The 20,792-nt window shown below is 37.3% G+C and overlaps 2 protein-coding genes across 2 annotated transcripts; both read left to right on the forward strand.

Moving 5' to 3' along the window:
- The first annotated feature begins 1,135 nt into the window (after positions 1-1,135).
- On the forward strand, positions 1,136-12,550 carry LOC149729883 (uncharacterized). Its single transcript, XM_089886527.1, has 20 exons — positions 1,136-1,499; positions 1,564-1,818; positions 1,936-2,085; positions 2,364-2,446; positions 2,966-3,048; positions 3,308-3,410; positions 3,742-3,904; positions 4,284-4,436; positions 5,415-5,615; positions 5,932-6,090; positions 6,506-6,639; positions 7,036-7,195; positions 7,622-7,774; positions 8,244-8,690; positions 9,341-9,478; positions 10,287-10,400; positions 10,710-10,943; positions 11,429-11,636; positions 12,023-12,096; positions 12,466-12,550. The coding sequence occupies exons 1-20, from the start codon at positions 1,433-1,435 to the stop codon at positions 12,477-12,479; spliced, it is 3,093 nt and encodes a 1,030-aa protein (XP_089742653.1). The 5' UTR covers positions 1,136-1,432; the 3' UTR covers positions 12,480-12,550.
- A 2,283-nt stretch (positions 12,551-14,833) lies between these two features.
- LOC149729884 (uncharacterized) lies at positions 14,834-20,626 on the forward strand. The gene is made up of 10 exons (XM_089886552.1): positions 14,834-14,982; positions 15,389-15,507; positions 15,891-15,982; positions 16,318-16,448; positions 16,976-17,144; positions 17,744-18,012; positions 18,528-18,662; positions 18,961-19,112; positions 19,355-19,758; positions 19,870-20,626. Exons 1-10 carry the CDS (start codon positions 14,913-14,915, stop codon positions 19,955-19,957), a joined length of 1,629 nt encoding a protein of 542 aa, XP_089742678.1. The 5' UTR covers positions 14,834-14,912; the 3' UTR covers positions 19,958-20,626.
- Positions 20,627-20,792: the final 166 nt, after the last annotated feature.

The following is a 20,792-nucleotide window of genomic DNA, read 5'->3' on the forward strand; positions in this document are numbered from 1 at the left end:
ATATTTTAATGTTCTTTGTTTACTACCAAATGGGATGGGAAAATCGAATATAAACGTGTCCTATCTTCCCCAACCCTACTATATTAAAAAACACGATTAAGAAATATGGGATTTTAAAACAAGAATAAAAAATATTGAACTCCGTGGTACTAAAGTTGGCAATTTCAAATGGTGAATGACTTTAATGTAAAATAGGATCAGAGCAGTAAGCCAATGTGCATGCTGCAAATAGCAGTTTCAGTTCCACGTATTCATAAGAAAATTATACTGGATTTGTCAGCAGAAACCAAAGGTATTTGGCGAGATTAACTTAAACGATCGAAGTGTTTGTTTAGGTGTGTATTCGTGGTCAGTAGTAGCTACAATCTACAAGCTATTACCCTCCGATAGATTTGGTACCATGTACGTGGTGGTTCTGTGGGGTAAAGTGGGATACAGTTAGCACAAGTGTACACTTTTAGAGTCGCGGGGATATGAGTATATAGTTTTGTAAATGTTCTTTCTTTACTACCAAATGGGACGCGAAAATAAATAAATGAAGACGTGTCCCATTTTACCCTACTATATATCTGTAAATCTTTATAAAACGTTTCAATGAATAATTGCATATATTAGGCCATGTGTTGACATTTAAGCACTTCATCGTCCGTCATAATTAGGGCTTTAATATTCGTGATTGCGACCACATTATAAATTAGTGTTTCTGCTATATTTAGATGTCGAATCACACATGTTAAATACATCGTATAGGGAATTGAGAAGTGAGTTTTCGACGTAGTACCTCAAACCGTGTGACTGTCAAATCGTTTTGCGTAGGCAGTATATTTTGTAGATTAGCACCGTGAGAATGGGACTAGATCACGTTTGGTTTCGTTTCACCTTTATTTGCTGCTCAATTGAATAAAATAGTTAGCCACAAATGCGTCATAGTACTAATTGCTCGCACTTTAAATATGCGTAGCATTTGACAAGCTTGGAAATCAACAGTGTGTCTCAGCAGCTATATATATAAAGCTTGTGGTTTTGTAGTCAGAGACATCGCCAGCGATCGTAGTGCCCGATTCTTGGGAGCATGAGTAACTTTGGAAACAAACGGAAAATTCACGGTGACTCACCGACGTCAAGGTAGAGCTTGAGCGTGGTTGCCGGAGGGCACTGCTGTTAGTAAATCCAAAACTAGCTCAGAACTTCGTAAATTGTGTTCTAGTTTTGCTATTTCATGGTAATTAAGCCGTACAGATGAAAGATGTAGTTATAAAAGAGAGTTTCGGTCTGATTACCCATGTTTATTTCAAGTCCAAAGTTGTTTAAAAGAGCAGCGAAGAACAAGAGGTGTAAACGAGTTGAACTATCAATTTTGTGAATTTCGTCTCTCATTTTAATATTTTTTATTGTTTTTTTGCAAGAGATGAATTAGTTTTTCTACATAAAAATGCACAGTTATTCTGTTGTGCTCCTCAGCCTCTTGTCTGTTTTCCACATATTTCACCCATGGACAGGTATGTAGATACAGCACTGTCAAGAACAGCTTGTAGAAATCAAGTATAACGTAACCTTTTCTAGGAGTATCCTGTCAATTGCTACCAAGACATACACCCACAGCGTCCGATTGTGTAGACCAATATGGATGGTGTATCTTTGAATTTCGAAGTTGTGGATACACAACTGTTGCGACTGGATGTCGCAGAACGTGCAACAACTGCTACTGTAATGCCGTGCAATACGGATGCGAACACTTCTGTACTAATAATGGTTCAAGTGTTAACTGCATATGCCGAACGGGTTATAGGTTACACAGGAATGGCAGAAACTGTACAGGTAATTTGAGCCATTATGTGATCATTTAGGCGATTGTGAGATCATTTGGGCGAATGTGATCACGTTTGCCGCTCTTACAATGAATAAATATTACAACAGTTACGTATTTACTTTCAGATATAGATGAATGCGTAAATCACCCTTGTTCGCGTACTGAATATTGCGTAAACACGCCTGGCAGTTACTATTGTTCAAGCGAGTTTGTTTGCCCTAACGCCAACACTTACCAGTACTACCTTCAAGAACGCTGCTGCCGGATAAATGACGGTACGTACAATATATAGTGCGATAAGGGGAGATTACGGAGATAGGACACTTTTTACTTTTTCTTCCCATTTGGTAGTAAACAATGAACATTCAAAGATTTATAAAACCGTACCATTAAAGAACATTGAAATCCCATAAAGCGTTGTTAATTTTTTAAAACACGATCAAGACGTTTGCATACTATGTGCTAAAGGTGCCCCGTCTTTCCCTACCCTACTATACCTTTTTTAAAGTTGAGGTATATCCCAGTCTTATAACGTAACATTGTTTGTGTTTAGCTGCCTGTGGCCAAAACCCCCTTACTGGATCCGGGGTAGACCTGGTTGGACCGAATCAAATCCTTACGCAGTGGCCCTGGACAGTAAGTCAATTAGGAATGTGTTTTATCCGAATTATAATTCATTTCAAGGCTAAATTTCTGGTCCGCTCTGACGCATGTTGCAATGAAGAGTGGGAAAAAAATAAAGCCTACTGTTTTTAGGGTGTAGGCTAACGGTCACGCCTTTTATGGAATAAGAGTTGTATTTCTGTTTTAAGCTTATTTCATACATATTAGAATATAGAATAACAAAGAAATTTCAAAGTACGTTATAAAATCATATTCCACGACTCCTATACATCGTAGTTAATTGTTTAAAACACGATCAGGATATTTAGATAGTATGTACCAAAAGTGGCCCATCTCCCTTCAAGGTGTATGAAGTAAAACACCGTGTTTTACCATTTGTCGTTATCCTGCCACGTTAGGCCACGTATAGTCTAATCTAAGTGTCAATTATTTAAATCATACGCTAATACATTGCCGTTTGTATACACGATAATATTATTCGAATAATTTAAACTTATGTTTAGATTTAATAACTTTGTTTATTCACGAAAGGTGTTTCTGCATATTGGAAACAAAGTGTGTACCGGCGTACTTGTCCTACAAAACTGGATTATTGTACCGTCACGTTGTTTCAGGTAATGCGTCAATAAATCAAACTATAACATACAAAACGGCCATGCCATTTTATAAATTTTTAGTAAAACGCTCCGGACGTACAAAACAGCCATACCTTTTAATAAAACGCTCTTTTTAGTAAAACGCTGTACATTTTGAGATTCAATAATACTTTGCTGTTTATTTGTTGCTGTAAAATATTGATTTATTTTCCCGATATTTACAAATTACGGTTAAAATTGTACGATAGCAAATATAATGCCAATCTTATTTTCACAGCGGTTGGCGATCCGGACAAACACTAAGTGCAACTTTTGGCGCCCGCGAAGTCAGTACGGGTACTACTACTGGACAGCATCCCCAAACAATTAACTTAGCTGAGGTACATAAGCTAAAAACAACATAAAACATATTACTTTTTAATATAATTCCATATATAGTAGAGTGGGGTAACATGGGACATGTTTTAGTCTCTTTTTCTCGTCCCATTACGTAGTAAACAAAAAATATATACAGAAATATATTAGCGTATTATTGCGACTCTAAAGATCGTTGTTAATTGCTTAAACCACGAACTGAAATATGGGATTTTAGTGCTGACAGTATCCACCCATCATACCACGTACTCACGATATGGCAATGCGTGCCAACGCATATACGATTAAAAGATAAATTTCTCATGGTCCATTACTTAATATAACACTTGTCCACAGGTATACAGACACCCAAGTTATTCTTTCCCCCATTACGATATAGCGGTCGCACATTTGGACAACGACATTCGAAACACAGATTCAGCAAAACCGATTTGTCTCCCTTTTGGGGAAGTCCCACCCGACGGTGTAAAATGTTTTCTTGTGGGTTACGAAGCCGAATGTAAGTTTAATTTTGTTGTAGGTGACTATTGCATACACCAATAAAAAATGTCATAGCCATACACGATTTTCAAAGATTGTTGAATTTGAATAAAGGAACGAATATTTACTAAAACAACAAAATTAAAAAACTTACTATTACTTACGTTTGGGTGTGTTTTGTGCAAGACGCTTATAACTAAAATGCTCCAACCCAGTGATCACTGATGGGTTGTTTAATGTTTACTTACAAAAATCCGTATACGTTTTAGAATTAATTTAACTCCGAAGCAAATGTTGCTGCTATGTATTATTGTACGCTACGAACCTTCTATAATCTATACATATATTAACTACTTCCTAAATATTTTGCATAAAGTTTTACTCATGTTTGCATGCAGTTTCGAATGGAGCGCTCGTGCGTGTGAGAAAAGACATCGCAATGAATGTAACATCAATAGAAGAATGCAGACGAAACGTTATTAACGGTCATCAAGTTGAAAACAACATGATTTGTGCAAAGTACGATCCCCAACAGCTCGGGGCTTGCGTTGGTAAAGATTATAAGTTTTTTTGGTATTTGATTGTAATAGGTGACGAATACGCACGGGTCTGTAGGTCTTGGCTGCGACCTACTAGCTTTCGATCGAACCGGTTATGCCTAATCAGTAATTTAGTCTGTCTCACCATTCCGAGTTGTGTATATACAGTGTATTTACAGTTCAGAAGGTACACAGCGGCAATAGTACGTATTTGGCTAATCAAATTCAATTGCAACCAAATTACCAATATACTAAAGATAATTAAACATAACTAACATGACTGACAACATAAACCAAACGACTAAATTTCTTGAGGTTAACAACCCCGGATTTTACCTTATTGAAAAAAATACAGAATTAATGTTAGTACAGTTTCAGTTAACATAAAATAGACTGTCACTGCGAACAATAATACATAGGTACAACGCTAAATGACTGCGATTAAACTGGATTAATAATACCTGGGAAATGCTGTACTGCACAGAGCTAAAAATAGCTACATTGAACTTAGCGTTGCGGTTAACAAAGGAAATGGAAATAATGGCGGTTTCGTAACGCATGGTGGTTTTGGAATGATACAGCATAGAAATCGCATAACACAATGAAGGGGAATTAATAACCGTAACAATAGGAAAGGGTCTGGGTATTTATGTCCTCGAAAGTGATAAAATAATATATAATAGGGTGGGAAAGAAAGGACAACTTTTCACTCCATATTCTCCGACCATTTGGTAGTAAACAAAGAACATTCAAAGAATAAAACCGTTTCCTCACGACTTTCATATAGACCGCTGTTAATTGTTTAAAACACGGTCAGGATTTTTGGATATTATGTGATATAAAGGTGTCCGGTCTTGCCAAAATCGACTGGTGATCATAATATTGATTTAAATTGAAGTTAAATTATCCGGAAACGTACACAATTGACCCACTGGTTTTAAACAATCTAATGTGCAATTTTTTTTTAAGACGCTTTTACGATTTTTGCAGCCGAGTCGGGAGGACCTCTAATGTGCCAAAGATGTACATCCTGTAACTGGTATGTGGCTGGCATATTTACGTTTGGTGATGTATGTGTTAAGCGTAACAGCTACGCTGCGTTTACATCTGTTGAACCCTATGAACGATGGCTTAGTAATCGTACTGGAATAACAATACAAAAAGATAAATCCTGTGGCGCAAGAATACCAGGTAATTTAAAATGCAGTTAAATCAGGGTATGAATCACGGTGTTCTGAAGTCACTACAGTAAACTATGTTTGAGTCTAAAGAAAACATTATTAACGATATCTTTTTAAGAGTGAAAATATGCTTGGTATTAAGTTATATGCTTAAGATGAATTGTTTCAACCTGTATAGTAGAACACACTTATGAAACTGTTATTGCCGCCCCACGCAAGGATAATTAGGTGTCATCCGTTCATAGATTAACGCCTAAACGACCGAGTTAAAATCACAGATGTTTTTTAACTTTCATTTAAAATTAATAATTTCATTCTCCATATAGTTTGGCGGCCTTGGACATCTTGGTCGACTTGTGATACGTCATGTGGTGACGTCGGACAGAGGACTCGATCACGTATCTGTTGGAATGGTAACCCTGGTGACGCTGGTTGTCGTGGCAACTCCACAGAAATATCAAGATGCAACATAAGACCTTGCCCAAGTGAGTGCTTGTTTATTGAAAGACACCATAAAATTAAATTTCGATTCAAATGCCTTAAAACTACTACAGTACACTATACTATAGTGTCAAGTTGATATGTTAAATTACGTATGCTATTGTACCTTTATTCTGCTGGGTCTACTATATGGCCGGAAATTTTAGTAAGTCACTACTGTAGTGCATTTTACACGTCTATACTCGTAAGCGGGCACGAGGTCTATAAAACAGACACGTCTTAAAAAAGACTGTCCGCCACGCCAGGATTAAAACATTTCATTCATTATATACTTTATATAAAAAGGTAACCAAAAAACGACTATTTGAACGCTGACTTAGGTATAATTAAATTATTCCAAAATTGGTTCGCTTCGGCAATATTTCTACAAACACACGAATGTATAAGCATGTTTTACAGGATGGACCTTCGATAACTCATGGAGCACATGCTCTCGTTCTTGCGGAGGTGGGATACTCACTAGAGTAGCGACATGCATTAACGGACAACGGGGTGACCCAGGATGTGATTTTCCAATCCCTAGAAATACTCTGGTAAGCATATATATCACAAAACTTTATTTTTGGTTACATTTTGCCATGTATATGTCTCGACCTTAGGAATTACATTCATTCTTTCTTATGTGTGAGGCCCTACACGGCGAGACATACCATGTATGGACTAGAATTTAGGCCCGGTGGGTTCATTACCCCAAAACTACTTACTTGATCTACTAATTTTGTTTCCAATACATAAGGGGACATAGTGAATAAGTGTAACTTATTTATCGGCGCGTGACGGGGCTACGACAGTCATCATAACACGGGTGCCCCCTTTTTCACATTCATGCCCGCTTACGAGACCACATGTGTAACTTTGTCAAGGATTGAGAAATATTTTTGTTTTTCTTAATCAATAGATTTTTTCTCATAATTGATTAATTTATGCAGCCTTGCAACCAACATTTCTGTCCCACATGGAGCGATTGGTCACCATGGACTCGATGTTCGTCCACTTGCGGTACAACTGGCACCCAACGAGCTACTAGAGTTTGTCATGGAACTGGGGGTTGCAATGGACTTACTGAGAGAATAAAAACTTGCAACCGAAGTATGTATACTTGTTGTCGATAGTTTGCCACATAAGTTGCATTCAACATGGGTGGGGTCCTTTTTCGAAGACCTAGAATTTAGCCAAGACTTTGCCCATTGACTATTTAGGTACAGAGTAGATAGATTATGATTTCTGTACTATTTTTGGTGAAGTTATTCGTGAAATCGTAACAATCTGTATAGAGAGTTTTGGCATAACGTAACATATTTTTTTATTAATCTCTTCGACACCGATAGCAAAGATCATGTTATTCAAAGAACGAAAAAGAAAATCAGCACAACAACAGTTTGGAAAACAGCAAAACAACAGCTTTTAAAGCACTTTTTGGATAAAAAGTGTTAGAAAAAGTGTCAGTTGAAAAGCGTGGCTGTTGTACCCAATTCACTTACATAGAATTTATTTACGTTCATTTTTTGTATGCAGTTACATGCCCTGTGTGGAGTACTTGGTCATCATGGACTGAGTGTCCACGAACATGCGGTGGCGGTGTCATAACATCTCGAAGAGTATGCGAAGTCGGAACTTGCCCAGGTTCTTACATACGGACAGATTCATGTGCTTCTCAACGCTGCCCTGGTAAGTGACGAGAGCCGGAACCAGTACTAACCCAGAGCACACGAACTGCAACTCACTAATACAAAGCAAATCACCCGAACGTAATGGCGTCAGTCGCTCGGATTCAAAGTTTGCGATTCTGCATCAATTAACTGGCACAGCAGTATCTCTTGATAACTCTTCTATATATTTGTTCAACCCGTATTCTCTTGCATGCGTAACAGTTCATTTGCTTCAAATAAAACGATCGCTGATATGACTCTGTACTAATACCGCTTATCTAAGGTGTGCTTCAGGAGTTACTTGGCGGGACTTAGACAGATGCAGCGGTGTTTTTAACCGAGGAATGTAAAACGCAATACGTAACGTGCCGGTGAAAGGGCAATGAACCAACTCATGCCTAAATCTCAGATCCCAAGGCGTTCCTCACTGTAGGAATTCGCCCATAGATAATAACGTGCTGGTGTAATAAATTGCATTGCCTATGTAGTCTGCGAAGACTGGGAGCGATGGAGTTCATGCAGTCGCTCATGCGGTCCCGGTAGACGAATCCGAGAAAGGCAGTGCCCTGCCGACTCTGCGACAGAACACAATACTCGTGAGGAAGAAGCATGCAATGCAAAACAATGCTCAGTTTGGGGAACGTGGCAGTCTTGGTCATCCTGTACAGAAGCTTGCGGTCGGGGACGAAAATCTAGAGTAAGAAGCTGTTTGAACGGTCAAAGTTGCAGAGGCAGACCTAGGGAGAATAGAACTTGTTATGGAACTAGTTGCCCAGGGGTTTGGTCCCGTTGGAGCAGTTGGGGTGATTGTTCCAATACTTGTGGGGTAGGTGTCAAAACTCGACAGAGAGACTGTACTAGACGAGGATCTTCAAATGGACCGTGTGTGGGGAGTAACAACCAAACAAAGAGTTGTACTGGTTCTTCCTGCAGAGGTAAGGCCCTTTTTATAGTTGAATATTTTGTTGGACTGTTATCAAATACAGTTGGATAATTTGATTGACTGTTACAAATACACTTTCAGTGGGACATGAATAAGCTTAAATTTTGTTCTTTTTATAACTCCATTATTTCCGTTTGTTGGGGTATTGGCAAAATCCGGGGTCACCCGTCGTGCCTGGAACAAACTCCCTTAACAATGTAAATAAATTTCTAATACCTAGGTAGTTCAACAACGTAACTTAGATTTTAAATAGTCTTGCGTTTGTTGTAAACTGTTTGTTCACTCAAGACTTGAAGCGCCTTTTGCGTTGTAAGCCCGAGGTTACTTTCGAGCCGTTTGTTCTTGCATGTGTTCTTTTATTTCTTAGACTTGACTACGTAAAGTGCAGTCTTTCGCAAGCAGTTTACGCTGTGTAGGCCTACCTTACGGGTACTTTAGTTTAGGTTGTGTAGATTTCACGTTATGTGTACTTACAGATGCAGGCCGATAGAGCCTATATTTTCAAGCTTAATATATTAGATTAAAACAGAGTTGGACATGCAATAAGTGTGATGCTGCAACAGTTACGATTCTGTATCACTATCGTACTGTATATATTATACTGTATATAGCATTCATTTTCAGTAATACTTGGTTTTTTAGGTGAGTGTTCTTCACTCACAAATAACCCAAGAGCTAACTTTTGTGAACGGTTCGCTCGGTACTGCAGTCATTCACAATACAGAAGACATATGGAAAGGTACTGCGCGAAGACATGTTGTCTTGAAAGAAATCAAAACGGTGAGTAAACATTTTCAATATATAGTAGAGTAGGGGAAGATGGGACATCTTTAGCACATAATACCTAAATATCCTGGTCGTGTTTTAAACAATTAATAACAGTCCATGGAAGTTGTAAAGATAGATTTTTATAATTCGTTGAATGTTCTTTGTTTACGACAGAATAAAACGAGAAAATGTGGACTAAAAAAAGGTGCCTCATCTTTTCCCACGCTACTCTACATACAGAAAACAAATATCAACCACCCAATACTGTTTGTGATTGCCAATTTTATTTTTGGGCATCATAGTGTTTGTGTGCGGATGCGGGAATATTAATTACAAGTTAAACTAAGTGTAAAAGTTTTTGGCCGGGAGTGCTTATAAATATTGGTGGGTGACTTTTGGTTAATTAGTTTGAGATTCATATACACGTTGGCACTATGTATTGGAAAGCGGTCAATTAGAGGGTTATGAAACATAATAAACACAATAACCAACTACGTGAATGCAACAAACTATGCTGTTTATGCTGTTGAAGAGACATGTTTTGTATCATCCACAAAGTCTAATACGTAAAGTTTGTGTGTAAAACAGAACACCTGTGTTGTAGCAAGTGCGGTTGCCCACCACCGGAGAATTAATAAGTTACATTTATTAATCTGTACCACCTGTCTGATATGCTGATTACATTAAAAAGTCATAATGTCAAATCAGAAACTCGTTTATTATTTGCCTGTTTAAAACAAGTGATTAATGTATTTTTTTCAAATGATCAAAGTATTTTTTTAATTTAACAATTTATTTTAAAGTTCACAATTAAATGCAGATTTCGCTCAATGGTCACCTTGGTCTAAATGTTCTAAAGATTGCGGGGTCGGGGAACAACGACGGCAGAGAAGATGCCGAAATCGAAACTCCTGTCGTCGTAACGATGTACAGCGTAAGTTGGACTACCACAAAATATTTGAAATTGGTTAAGAAGTGTTGGCACCAAACTTGCGGCCGCTTATGTAACTGTAATGTTCTATATATAGTAGGGTGGGGAGTGTTTGGACACCTTTTCATTTAATTTTTTCCGTAAAAAGTTGTAGGGGTGCATGTTTTTTGACCGAGGATTTTTTACGATGCAATTTGGTTAAATGATTTTACGTGTATTTTAACATACTTTTTTATCTAATATAGCGGTCCCTTGGTATGATTTCTATGTATATATAGGGAATAAACCAGCTGTAATATTTTTACTTTACAGGTCGAAGGTGCCGAGGTGATTTTTGTGGCAGAACATTGGTTATAAGCGATTGGACGGACTGCACGGCCACGTGTGGTGGAGGGGAGCGGTTAAGACCGCAGAACTGTAGCGTAACCAACACTACGACAAGTTGTGTTCCGTTTATCGTAGAAGCTTGCGCAACGCAACCTTGTGCGGTGGAGAACAGCACGTCGCAAGTTGATTCTGGTCAAACAAACCAAACGCGAACTCCAGGTAATTAGCCTCGGATAGAGTTTTAACATTTCTTTTTGTCAAGACTTTTATGCAGTAAGGCGTTGGATTCGAAATTAGCGTAAGATTTCAATTTAAAGAGACATATCCTGTTACTTCTGCTACCAGGAATAATGTATAATGTCCGTGATGAAGTCTTGTCGGATGGCATAAAAACGTCGACAATACACTATACGTTTTTTATACCAGGTTATTTGCCACTAAAAGATTATTACTAAAGACAACATTTAATTTCGCCCAGAGTTATAGAACATTTTTTTGTAAATGTCATGCAAACCATTGTTTTTCCATTACCATTTTAAAATGTTAATATATGAATATGTATTATACCATTGTAATTTACCAACACTCTATATTTAGGCAACCCTACTTAAAGTGAAACATGTTTACAGCGTTACTTGTACGAAAAACCACCTAAAAGAATCTAACTTTAACAGTACTATAAGTTGACAGCAGTTGTTACTCAGAATGGGGCGAATGGTCGATCTGTTCCGCGACTTGTGGGTTGGGGGTGCGAATTCGACAGCGCGCATGTGACATCGAAAGCTCGGACGGCTGCACGATAAGTGAGACAGGTTCATGCCAAGGAATATTCTGCCCTGGAACTTGGTCAGCTTGGTCCGTATGGAGCACCTGCACTAGAACTTGTGGCACTGGGACGGCGAACAGACTTAGGTAACAATGTTTATAATATAGTAGGGTGGAGAAAATGGGACACCTTTTCATTCTGTTTCTCGTCTCATTTGGTAGTAAACAAAGAACATTTTTAAAGATTTATGAAACGGTATAATCATGACTCCCATAGACCGTTGTTATTTGTTCAAAACTCAAGCAGGATACTTTGGATAGTATGTGCTAAAGGTGTCCCATCTTCCCTACTATACCCCATCTTACCTATACCCTACCATACTCTGGCTATTTTAGTAAACAGTTTTTTTATCACATAAAATTAGACACTAAAATATTTCCAACAAAACAATGGCTTACTGCCATCGAAAAACCTAAACATAGTTTGACGATAGATGGTAAAAACGTCCAATAAAATATGTAATCTATTTCAGAACATGCTTGGACGGATTAGTGTGTACCGGGTTAACAGGAGATCTCCGATATTGTGGAACTACGCCATGTGCAGGTAATTAAAAAAATAATGTCATTCTATTTTGAATGAGTAAGGGTCTATAATAAGCACGATATTTAGTTTAGACCAGAGTTGACACATTTTTCCTGAATGTTATTTTTTTTTCATTAGCACTTTCGAATGTTAGTATATAGTAGGGTGGGGAAAGATAGGACACCTTTACCGCACATTATACTGATTGAACAATTTTACCAATTAACAACGGTATATGGCTGTCGTGAGGATACGGTTTTATAATTCTTTGACTGTTCCTTTTTTACTGTCGAGTGGGACGAGAAAGTAGAGTGAAATGGTGTCCCATTTTCTCCCACAGTACTATATATAAATTTATATCATTGTAATTTACCAAGACTTGTTTTTCAGGCAACCCTACTTGAAATAAAAGAAGCCCAATACAAATATTTTAGTATTTTCTCGGAATGATGACAACGAAATTTTATTTGTTTATTGTTCATATTTATAAGTTCTGACTGTTTGTGCGAATTTATTTTCTGCATTTCACGTATTTGTGTTACGAATACATTTGGTGAATACACAAATAAATACGAATACGGTTCTAAATAAAAAAATAGGAAAAATAATTACGTTCCTCAAGTGCATCGGATAATGTGGTACCAAACAGATGGACAAAAAATCTCTATTGAAAACCTGCCAAGCGCAAGGTCGAATTATTAATATATTAATCAAACAGCAATAAATTAGCATTTCTACCAGATTTTGTTTCGACACATAATTATTGGTGACGAACCGAAACTGATTACTGCATAACAAACAAGTTCGTGACGTAACGAAAATGACGTCATTTTCAAAATTTAGTATCCATTAATGGGTAATTCAATATTGTTGACAAAATCAAGTTACGCACCAAGTTGGTTTTGGTGGCGATTTCAAGGATGGCATTTTTGACTGTCGACTAAACTAGTCGCCGCCTAGATTAAATGTTGCTTTTTTAGTCTCCGACTAAAATTCAACTTGGTCGGCAAAATAAAATGCGTCACTTTAATCTATACCCACGATAGGTACACGTATCATAGCATGAACTTGACATAACAACGTTCTAAAAACGTTTTGATCCAAAAATGTTTAAGCGTGGGCCTAAATTTCCATGTAAAAGTACTTGTAACGGTTTGAACAGCGTAAATTTTGAAAAAGGCATGCTAAAAATAATTGAAAAATACCTAAATTTACATACACCTATCGTGTACCCCGCTGGCTAAATTGAAGGTAATATTTACATAGATTAACGCGTGAATAAATTTATATCACATCACGTTTTCAAGTAAATAAACACTGGGCGTATTCATTTCGGTTTTGAGTGTATATAAGCATAGGTTTTTTTTTTATTTATACTGGCCCGTCTGTCGCTCTGGGGCAAGTTGGAAACTTTTCTTTGTCCGCGGATCGTTGGCGAAATTTCCGACTATGTACAGTAGGTTACAGGCATCATATACACTAGGTATAATTGATGTCATTTTTTCTTAACATATTTTGAGTTTCGTGTAAGGATCTGGTTCTACGAAAACGAAACAGATAAAAATCATGTCCTGTATAATTAAAAAATATATTTCGTCTAGATGGCATCGTCAGTCTCTCATTCAGAAAGAACGCAAGTCTCTTATTTGAAAAAAAATAGTTTAAGGGAATACTATAAATATTTTAGCAGTTTTGTAATTAGTCTAAAGAGAGAGTCACATTTTCTCGGGTAGTATCTTGCGTTGGCGACGCTATTACTTTTTGTGGATAACTTTTTATGTGTTTTAATATATTTTTTTAAAGTGTTGTCAATTAATAAAGGTAGACTGCTACTAATTTGTATTATAAACAAAAAAATGTTATATATTTTAAATATTGGGCAGTTTGTACTTAAGTGTCCTATCTTACCCCACCCCACCCTATACATTTCGTTGTGTATGTAATGTATGGTTATTAATGCAAGAGTTTTACTGTGAGGGTAAGACTTTTAAGATTTTTTCCCTAGTTTATAAAAACGTACTAAAACTTGGTGTAACATAAACCATACGTAGCACATTCGAACTGGCAGAGACACAGAAAACGTGATTGGAACTGTTGACAAGCCTCCAGCGCTGTTATATTGGCAAGGTGTTTAAGAATGTGAACAGTGTTGCCGGATGTATTTTTAAATACGATAAAACTCCTCAGTTTCTATACTTTTGCAAAGCAAAGAGAATATATATACATTATAATCTGGAGTTATTGTTAGTTTACTAAAGAACACTGTAATGTGACACCGTACGGTTACAATTTAATAGTATAATTGGAAAAGCCGAACACAAAATGCTATACAGTAATCTGCGCGAAATTATGTAAATGCGCGAGCAAAGCCAAGTAGCTAACCGCTATTATGTTATTAAATGACAAACGTCTATAACATAACACAAAACTTATTATTTAACCACCTCAGAAACCAATAAGGAAACACTTATAGGGCGTGGTTAAATAAATGAAATTAGCGGACAGAGTGAAATAATTTATGACTTCTAAACTACCAGGACTGACGACTTGGACGTGCAACTCGTGCTAAATATTTATCCTATTTTTCAACAAAATTGTCGTGTTAATAATTTCACGTCGTCTTCGCCATGAGCATTTTACTTTTACTCGCAAGCTGTTATTACAGTACTCATTTCGTTTTGTAGTATTGGCAGACATATTATACCGTTTTTTAGGACATTTTCGGAGAAATCATAAAGTTATCCTAGTAACAAACTTTTTACATATTATCGTTTTGATTTCAAGGCAGTTTACAATTTTATGTTTTTAGATTTCATTCAGAATCGTGTTCAAATAGAATGACACGGATAGTAACAGCTATTTGGGTGTTTTCTGTTATAGTAGTTTTCTTTACTATAGTCAGCAACGGTAAGTAAAGTTTATTGTTTTTATGTTTCAATAATATGATAATTGGCGAAATTTAGGATTTTGCCATTACAAAAGTAGCGTGCATTAACCTTATATATGTCTCTCTACAAAGTGAACAAATCAGTAGATGGTTTATTGTCTATAACACAGCTGTAGTATGTATGTAGTAGGGTGGGGAGATGGGACACATTTTATTAAATTTTCTCGTCCCATTTGGTATATTACAAAGAACATTCAAAAAATTATAAAACCGTATCTCCACGACTCCCATAGACCTTTGTTAATTGTTTAAAACTTAATCAATACATTTAGAAGTTATGTACTAAATGTGTCCTATCCTTCCCCAACCTACTATATTTTAAAATCGAAATAATCTATAGTTATATTTTATTTGTTTTTTGTTTAGGTTGCCATGTTGCACGTCACGCTAGAAAAAAGCGTCAAACAAATGCTGCAAATAACTCGTTAACAGTGGAAGAAACAAGACAGCTGCGAGATTATTTCGCAAGTTGTATGACTGACAAGGTACTGATCGATACCTAAAATACCAGCCTGGCCTAAGTTCCCGGTATTACTTATATAATTGCCATGCTGGAACGAAACGTATTGAAGTTTTACTGATAATTACAGCGCTTTCCGGTAATCAGAAAGGCAGTATTTCATTGGGTGTTATAGCGGCGTATTGTAGTATATAGTTCTATGGGGCAAGATGGGATACCGTTAGCACCTAGTCCCATATTACCTGATTGAGTTTTGTGCAATTAACAACCATTTTAGAGTCGCGGGGTTAACGTTGTATAATTCTGTAAATATTTTTTGTTTACTACCAAGTTAGACAAGAAAATAGATTAAAAACGTGTCCCATGATACCCCACCCTACTATATCATTGATTGAAAATTGTTTTCAGATTAGCCTCTTTACGAATTGGAACGGAGTTATTGACTACACAATATTGGACACAAACTGGTATTTCCAAGCAGATGAGACCGTATGTGCTGGGTGAGGCGTTTTATATGTATTACGATCACACTAAACGATTCAATATGCCAATCCTGTAAACTATAGTATGGCGGAGAGAGACGAGACACCTTCAGAACATAATTTTCAAACATCCTGATCTTGTTTTAAACAATTAACAGCGGCCTATGGGAGTCGCGAGGACACAATTTTATAATTTTTTAAATATTTTTGGTTACTACCAAATTGGTCGAGAAAAATAGAATGTAAATGTATCTCTTTCCCACATTATGATATATATCCAAAAACAGGTGTACATCCCGTCTTCGGTTTAAACTATTCACTTATTACTATGGGTCATTACGTGTAATTATCAGGACACAGAACGACACCGTACCGTGCTGGGAAAGTCGAATCGACATTTATCTTCGTCCGACTTCCGTTCTCACTGGACCAGCCAAAGAGTGCATTCGGCAACTGCAGGAAGACGTAGCTACTACAGGGACAAGTAAGTCACACTTAGCGTTGATGTTGACGTTTAAGACGTTTCGAAACTACGCAGCAGTGTGGTATTGATGAGCTAGCGTATTTTTGCGGTAACACAGATTTTGACAAACATTTCAAATTCGCATTACTCAATCTGGTGATTAAAACATATTGTAAGTTATGAAGTACTTGTAAAACACAGTCCAAACCCGTGTTGACACAATTTGTAGCGTACTAATCAACAAACCAATTACCTTAAACGGCGCTTATAGGTGGTATATAGAACTTACTGCGCTGCGTACCCAGCAATACACATATTGCACAGTTAGTGCTGGAAGGCTGCGAATCTATATTAAAACAGCACAAGGTCAAAAACCATGTAACGCTAACACTTTACTTTTTTATTATTTTTTTACATGCATAAATCTTACCAAAATTGATCCAGCAAAACTAACACTGTACAAAACTATAATAATATTGTTTGTAATAAATATGGGTTATTCGACTTTCTTAAACAATCTGACTTTTTTATCACTTGTTACTTTGCAGTGATCTACAGATCTAGAACGAAGCGCCAAGCACCAGTTCCAGTGACGTCAGATTTCTTACGTGAGCAATACGTAGAGTGCGTTCGCCGTCAACTCGTTTTGCCCCCGAACAGAAGGAACATTGATATTGGGGAGGTGGTGAAGTTTGTGGAAGATCATGCTATTTGTGGGTAAGTTATTACAGTTAATTGATAAAATATCGAGCATAAGGTAGACGTAGTACTGTGGGGTAAGATGGGATATACCGATTGCAACTTAAATATTTTTTTTTCTGATATTTTCTAATCATGTTTTAAATAATAACAACGCTCTTTTATTGTCGCACGGCTACAGTTAATAATTCTGTAAATATTTTTTTGATTACCACCAATTGGTATAGGAAAAGAGAATGAAAATAACGACGTTAAATGGATGTCGTTTTATAGAATTATTGAAATACAACGGTTATTTTTTCATTCTGTCGAACGCCTGCCCAAACTTTATGTGATGTATTTAAACGAGCGTATTACTTAAAAAGCCGAGCTTAAATTTTGGACAACGTATATTTTCGGATAATTAAAGTAGGGTGGGGGAAGATGAGCCGCCTTTTCATTTTATTTTCTCGTCCTAATTGGCAGTAAACAAGAACATTTAAAGAATTATAAAACCGCATTCTTACGATGCCCACAGACCGTTGTTAATTGTTTAAAACACGATCAGGATATTTGGATATAATGTGCTAAAGGTGTTCAGTCTTTCCCCATCCTACTATATCATGTTTTATATGCAGAACATGCGACCTTGGACGAAACAACAACGCTTTTATTGTTTCTGAGGATACTCAACTGACAAGTAACCAGGATACTGAATCATTAGTCGCCACAATGAGCCAGTCATATACACCTACGAGCAGTACAACTACACCAAGTTCTAACTCAGGACTAGCGTGCGGAACAGAAGTTTACCCGTTCAGATTCCAAGCATTGACAAAACTAACTTCGCCATTGTTTTCAAATATTGTTACCTGCAACGAGGCGTACAGAAACGTATTTCTTATAAGTAAGTCATACTTTATTTCGATTAAGAGTGAACTGCCAGTTAAAATATTAAGACATATATAGTAGGGAGAGGAATATAGGACACCTTTATAGCACATACTATCCAAATATCCTGATCCTGTTTTAAACAATTAACAACGATCTATTGAAGTCGTGAGGATATACGGTTTTATAATTCTTTAAATGTTTTTGTTTACTAGCAGGTGGGACGAGAAAATAAAATGAAAAAGTGTCCCATTTTCCCCGTCCTGCTATAGTACTGTGGGGTAAGGTGGGATAACGTTAGCACCTAAATCTCAAAGCACTTGATCGTGTTTTAAACAACTAAAAACGCTCTTGTAGAGTCGTGAAGATGCGGCTATATAATTCTGTAATTACTCATTGTTTACTACTATACCAAATGGAACGGGAAAAGAGAACAAAAATATGCCATCTTACCCCTACCCTAATGCATCTCCCATTAGACCTATAACAATAGTATCTAAATTGTATCTGATTGGGTAAACTGTATAACAGACCCTTGCTCCGAGCTGATCAACCAAAGAAGTGACGCCTTCTGTAGATCTCAGTTGTCATGGTGCGACGCTTTCGGTGACTTCATGAGACAAAACTGTGGGAAGGCATGTTGCGAGAAAGAACAAAATGCATTGCGTAAGTGGCCAAAAATCTAGAAAAACTTCGATGACCCTTTGGCATATGTGCAGGTTTACCATTGCACGACCACGCTTAAAACGCATGGTTTATACTGAAAGGAGGCAAAGATCCAGATACTAAAAAATGTTTTAAGTTTTTCGAAAATTAGTTCTGAGACACTTTTAAACCGAGATTACAGTAATTTAAATTGATTTTCTTTTAAAATCAACGTAGAGTTTCCGAGACCCTGCTTGGTATTAGAAATATATACCAATATCTATTTAATTGTTTATATTAATTCCATTTATTTGGACAGTTGATGCCCCTGTTGTTGGATGGACGGAGTGGACATCGTGGGGAACCTGCCCCGCTCCTTGTGGGCAAACTGCAGTGCAAACAAGATCAAGAATGTGCCCCCTGGGTGAAGTTGGGGTTTCCCCTTGTTTGGGTCTTGCAAGCGAAACCAGGGTAAGTTTGAAATGTTATGGTTTGGGGTAAGATGTATATGTTTAATTCACTTTTGTCGTCACGTTTCGCAAAAAAAATATTTACAGATATAGCCATATCCCTGTTAGTGGTTTAAACACGATTGGGTCATATGTGATCGTGTGTGCTGACCGTACTCTAAGGCTGCATTAAACAAACTTTCTTTATGCCTAAAGTTATATCTTTAACATTCCTGATATTTATGCGAACTTTAAATTTGGCAGACCTGTCACCCCGTCATCGTGTGCGCTTCTTGGACTCAATGGCAAGCGTGGTCAGCATGTAGCGTATCCTGCGAGGGCGTTGGCACATTTAAAAACAGGTATAGGACCTGTCAAGGCGGAAACCCAGGAGATAGAGGCTGCGAGGGCCCGGGCATTGAATCTCAAGCTTGCGGAAGAGAGGTGTGCCCGGAGCCGGCCTGGGCGCCTTGGTCGTCGTGGTCCGATTGTTCTTGGAAACGAAGAACCCGTGTATGTGTCGGCGGCACCTGCCCTGGAGAAGCCACGGAATTTACAGAGTGCCAGTGTGGCACGTGCCACAGTTCTGTGGCGCCTGAATGGCAAGAATGGTCGGCATGGAGTGATTGCTCTGCGCTGTGTGGTAGAGGTGTTAGAAGAAGGGCAAGGTAAAGTTAATTTAGAAAAGCTACCTGCGTGATTAGTTTACTATAGGTCTTAATGAGATATAGCATGACTAAATTAGTAGACCTCTAATAGTATATTTTATTTTGTTTCAGAATTTGTCAGCAAACCAGTGTGATACCTCGTCAGTGCCCAGGCAGCAATGTTCAAGTTGTTTCTTGCAATGGCTTATGCCTTATCTAATGCCTCAACCCCTACTTTTATTTTTTTATGTTATTTAAAAAGCCCTTTTTTTTCGTTTTTTCTTAAACTGCTCATTCACTGACATTTTCTTGCATTCATAGCCAAGTCGCATTTTCGCAAAACGAAACCCGGAAACTTTTTCCTTCTATTTCCGACCGAACCTAGTTTCGAAGCATCAAGTATAAATCGTTGCCATGCCATAGAGAGAATGTTAAATCTATTTCTGTGAAGTATCTGAACTAATGCCTCGGATTTTAGAGTTTCGAATTCGCGGTCTGCTTTAACAAAAAGCTTGTAACGAAACTATGCGGTTTTCTGGCGCGTGTGCATCGGGAAAATTCTGCATCACGTTTAAGCTGTTTGCTAAATAAGTTCAGTACTGCTTCGAATTCGTGGTCTAGACTAGAGTTTCGAATTCAAAGTCTATTTTAATCAAATGCACCTGGAACGAATCTGCGTGGTTTCCGCTTTTCATAAAGCAAATTCTGCATAACTTTCAACGTTTTAAGATCTTTGAATAAAATTTTTACTGTTTAAATACAATTGTTATACTTTACCGCTTTACTTTTTGCAGTAAATTTTGTTTTTTTTACAACTAAAAATAGTTTTTATGATTTCAAACTTAATTGACTTGCCGTGTCAGGGAAATAAACATTCGTTCAAGCTAAATCTGTGGACCCGTATTCTGTTTTAGGCATTCTTTGTCCTCAATTAGTTAGGTTTTGATGTTATTTAATCATCATTTTCGTGGAACTGCGTCAGCAGTAGGCCTATACATCAAATGTGAACGGGCGAGAGAACGAACCGCACTCAACACGATTTTAAATAAACTTGT

The sequence above is a fragment of the Ciona robusta genome, chromosome 10 (assembly GCF_009617815.1).
Source record: "Ciona robusta chromosome 10, ASM961781v2".
In the NCBI taxonomy this organism is placed as follows: Eukaryota; Metazoa; Chordata; class Ascidiacea; order Phlebobranchia; family Cionidae; genus Ciona; species Ciona robusta.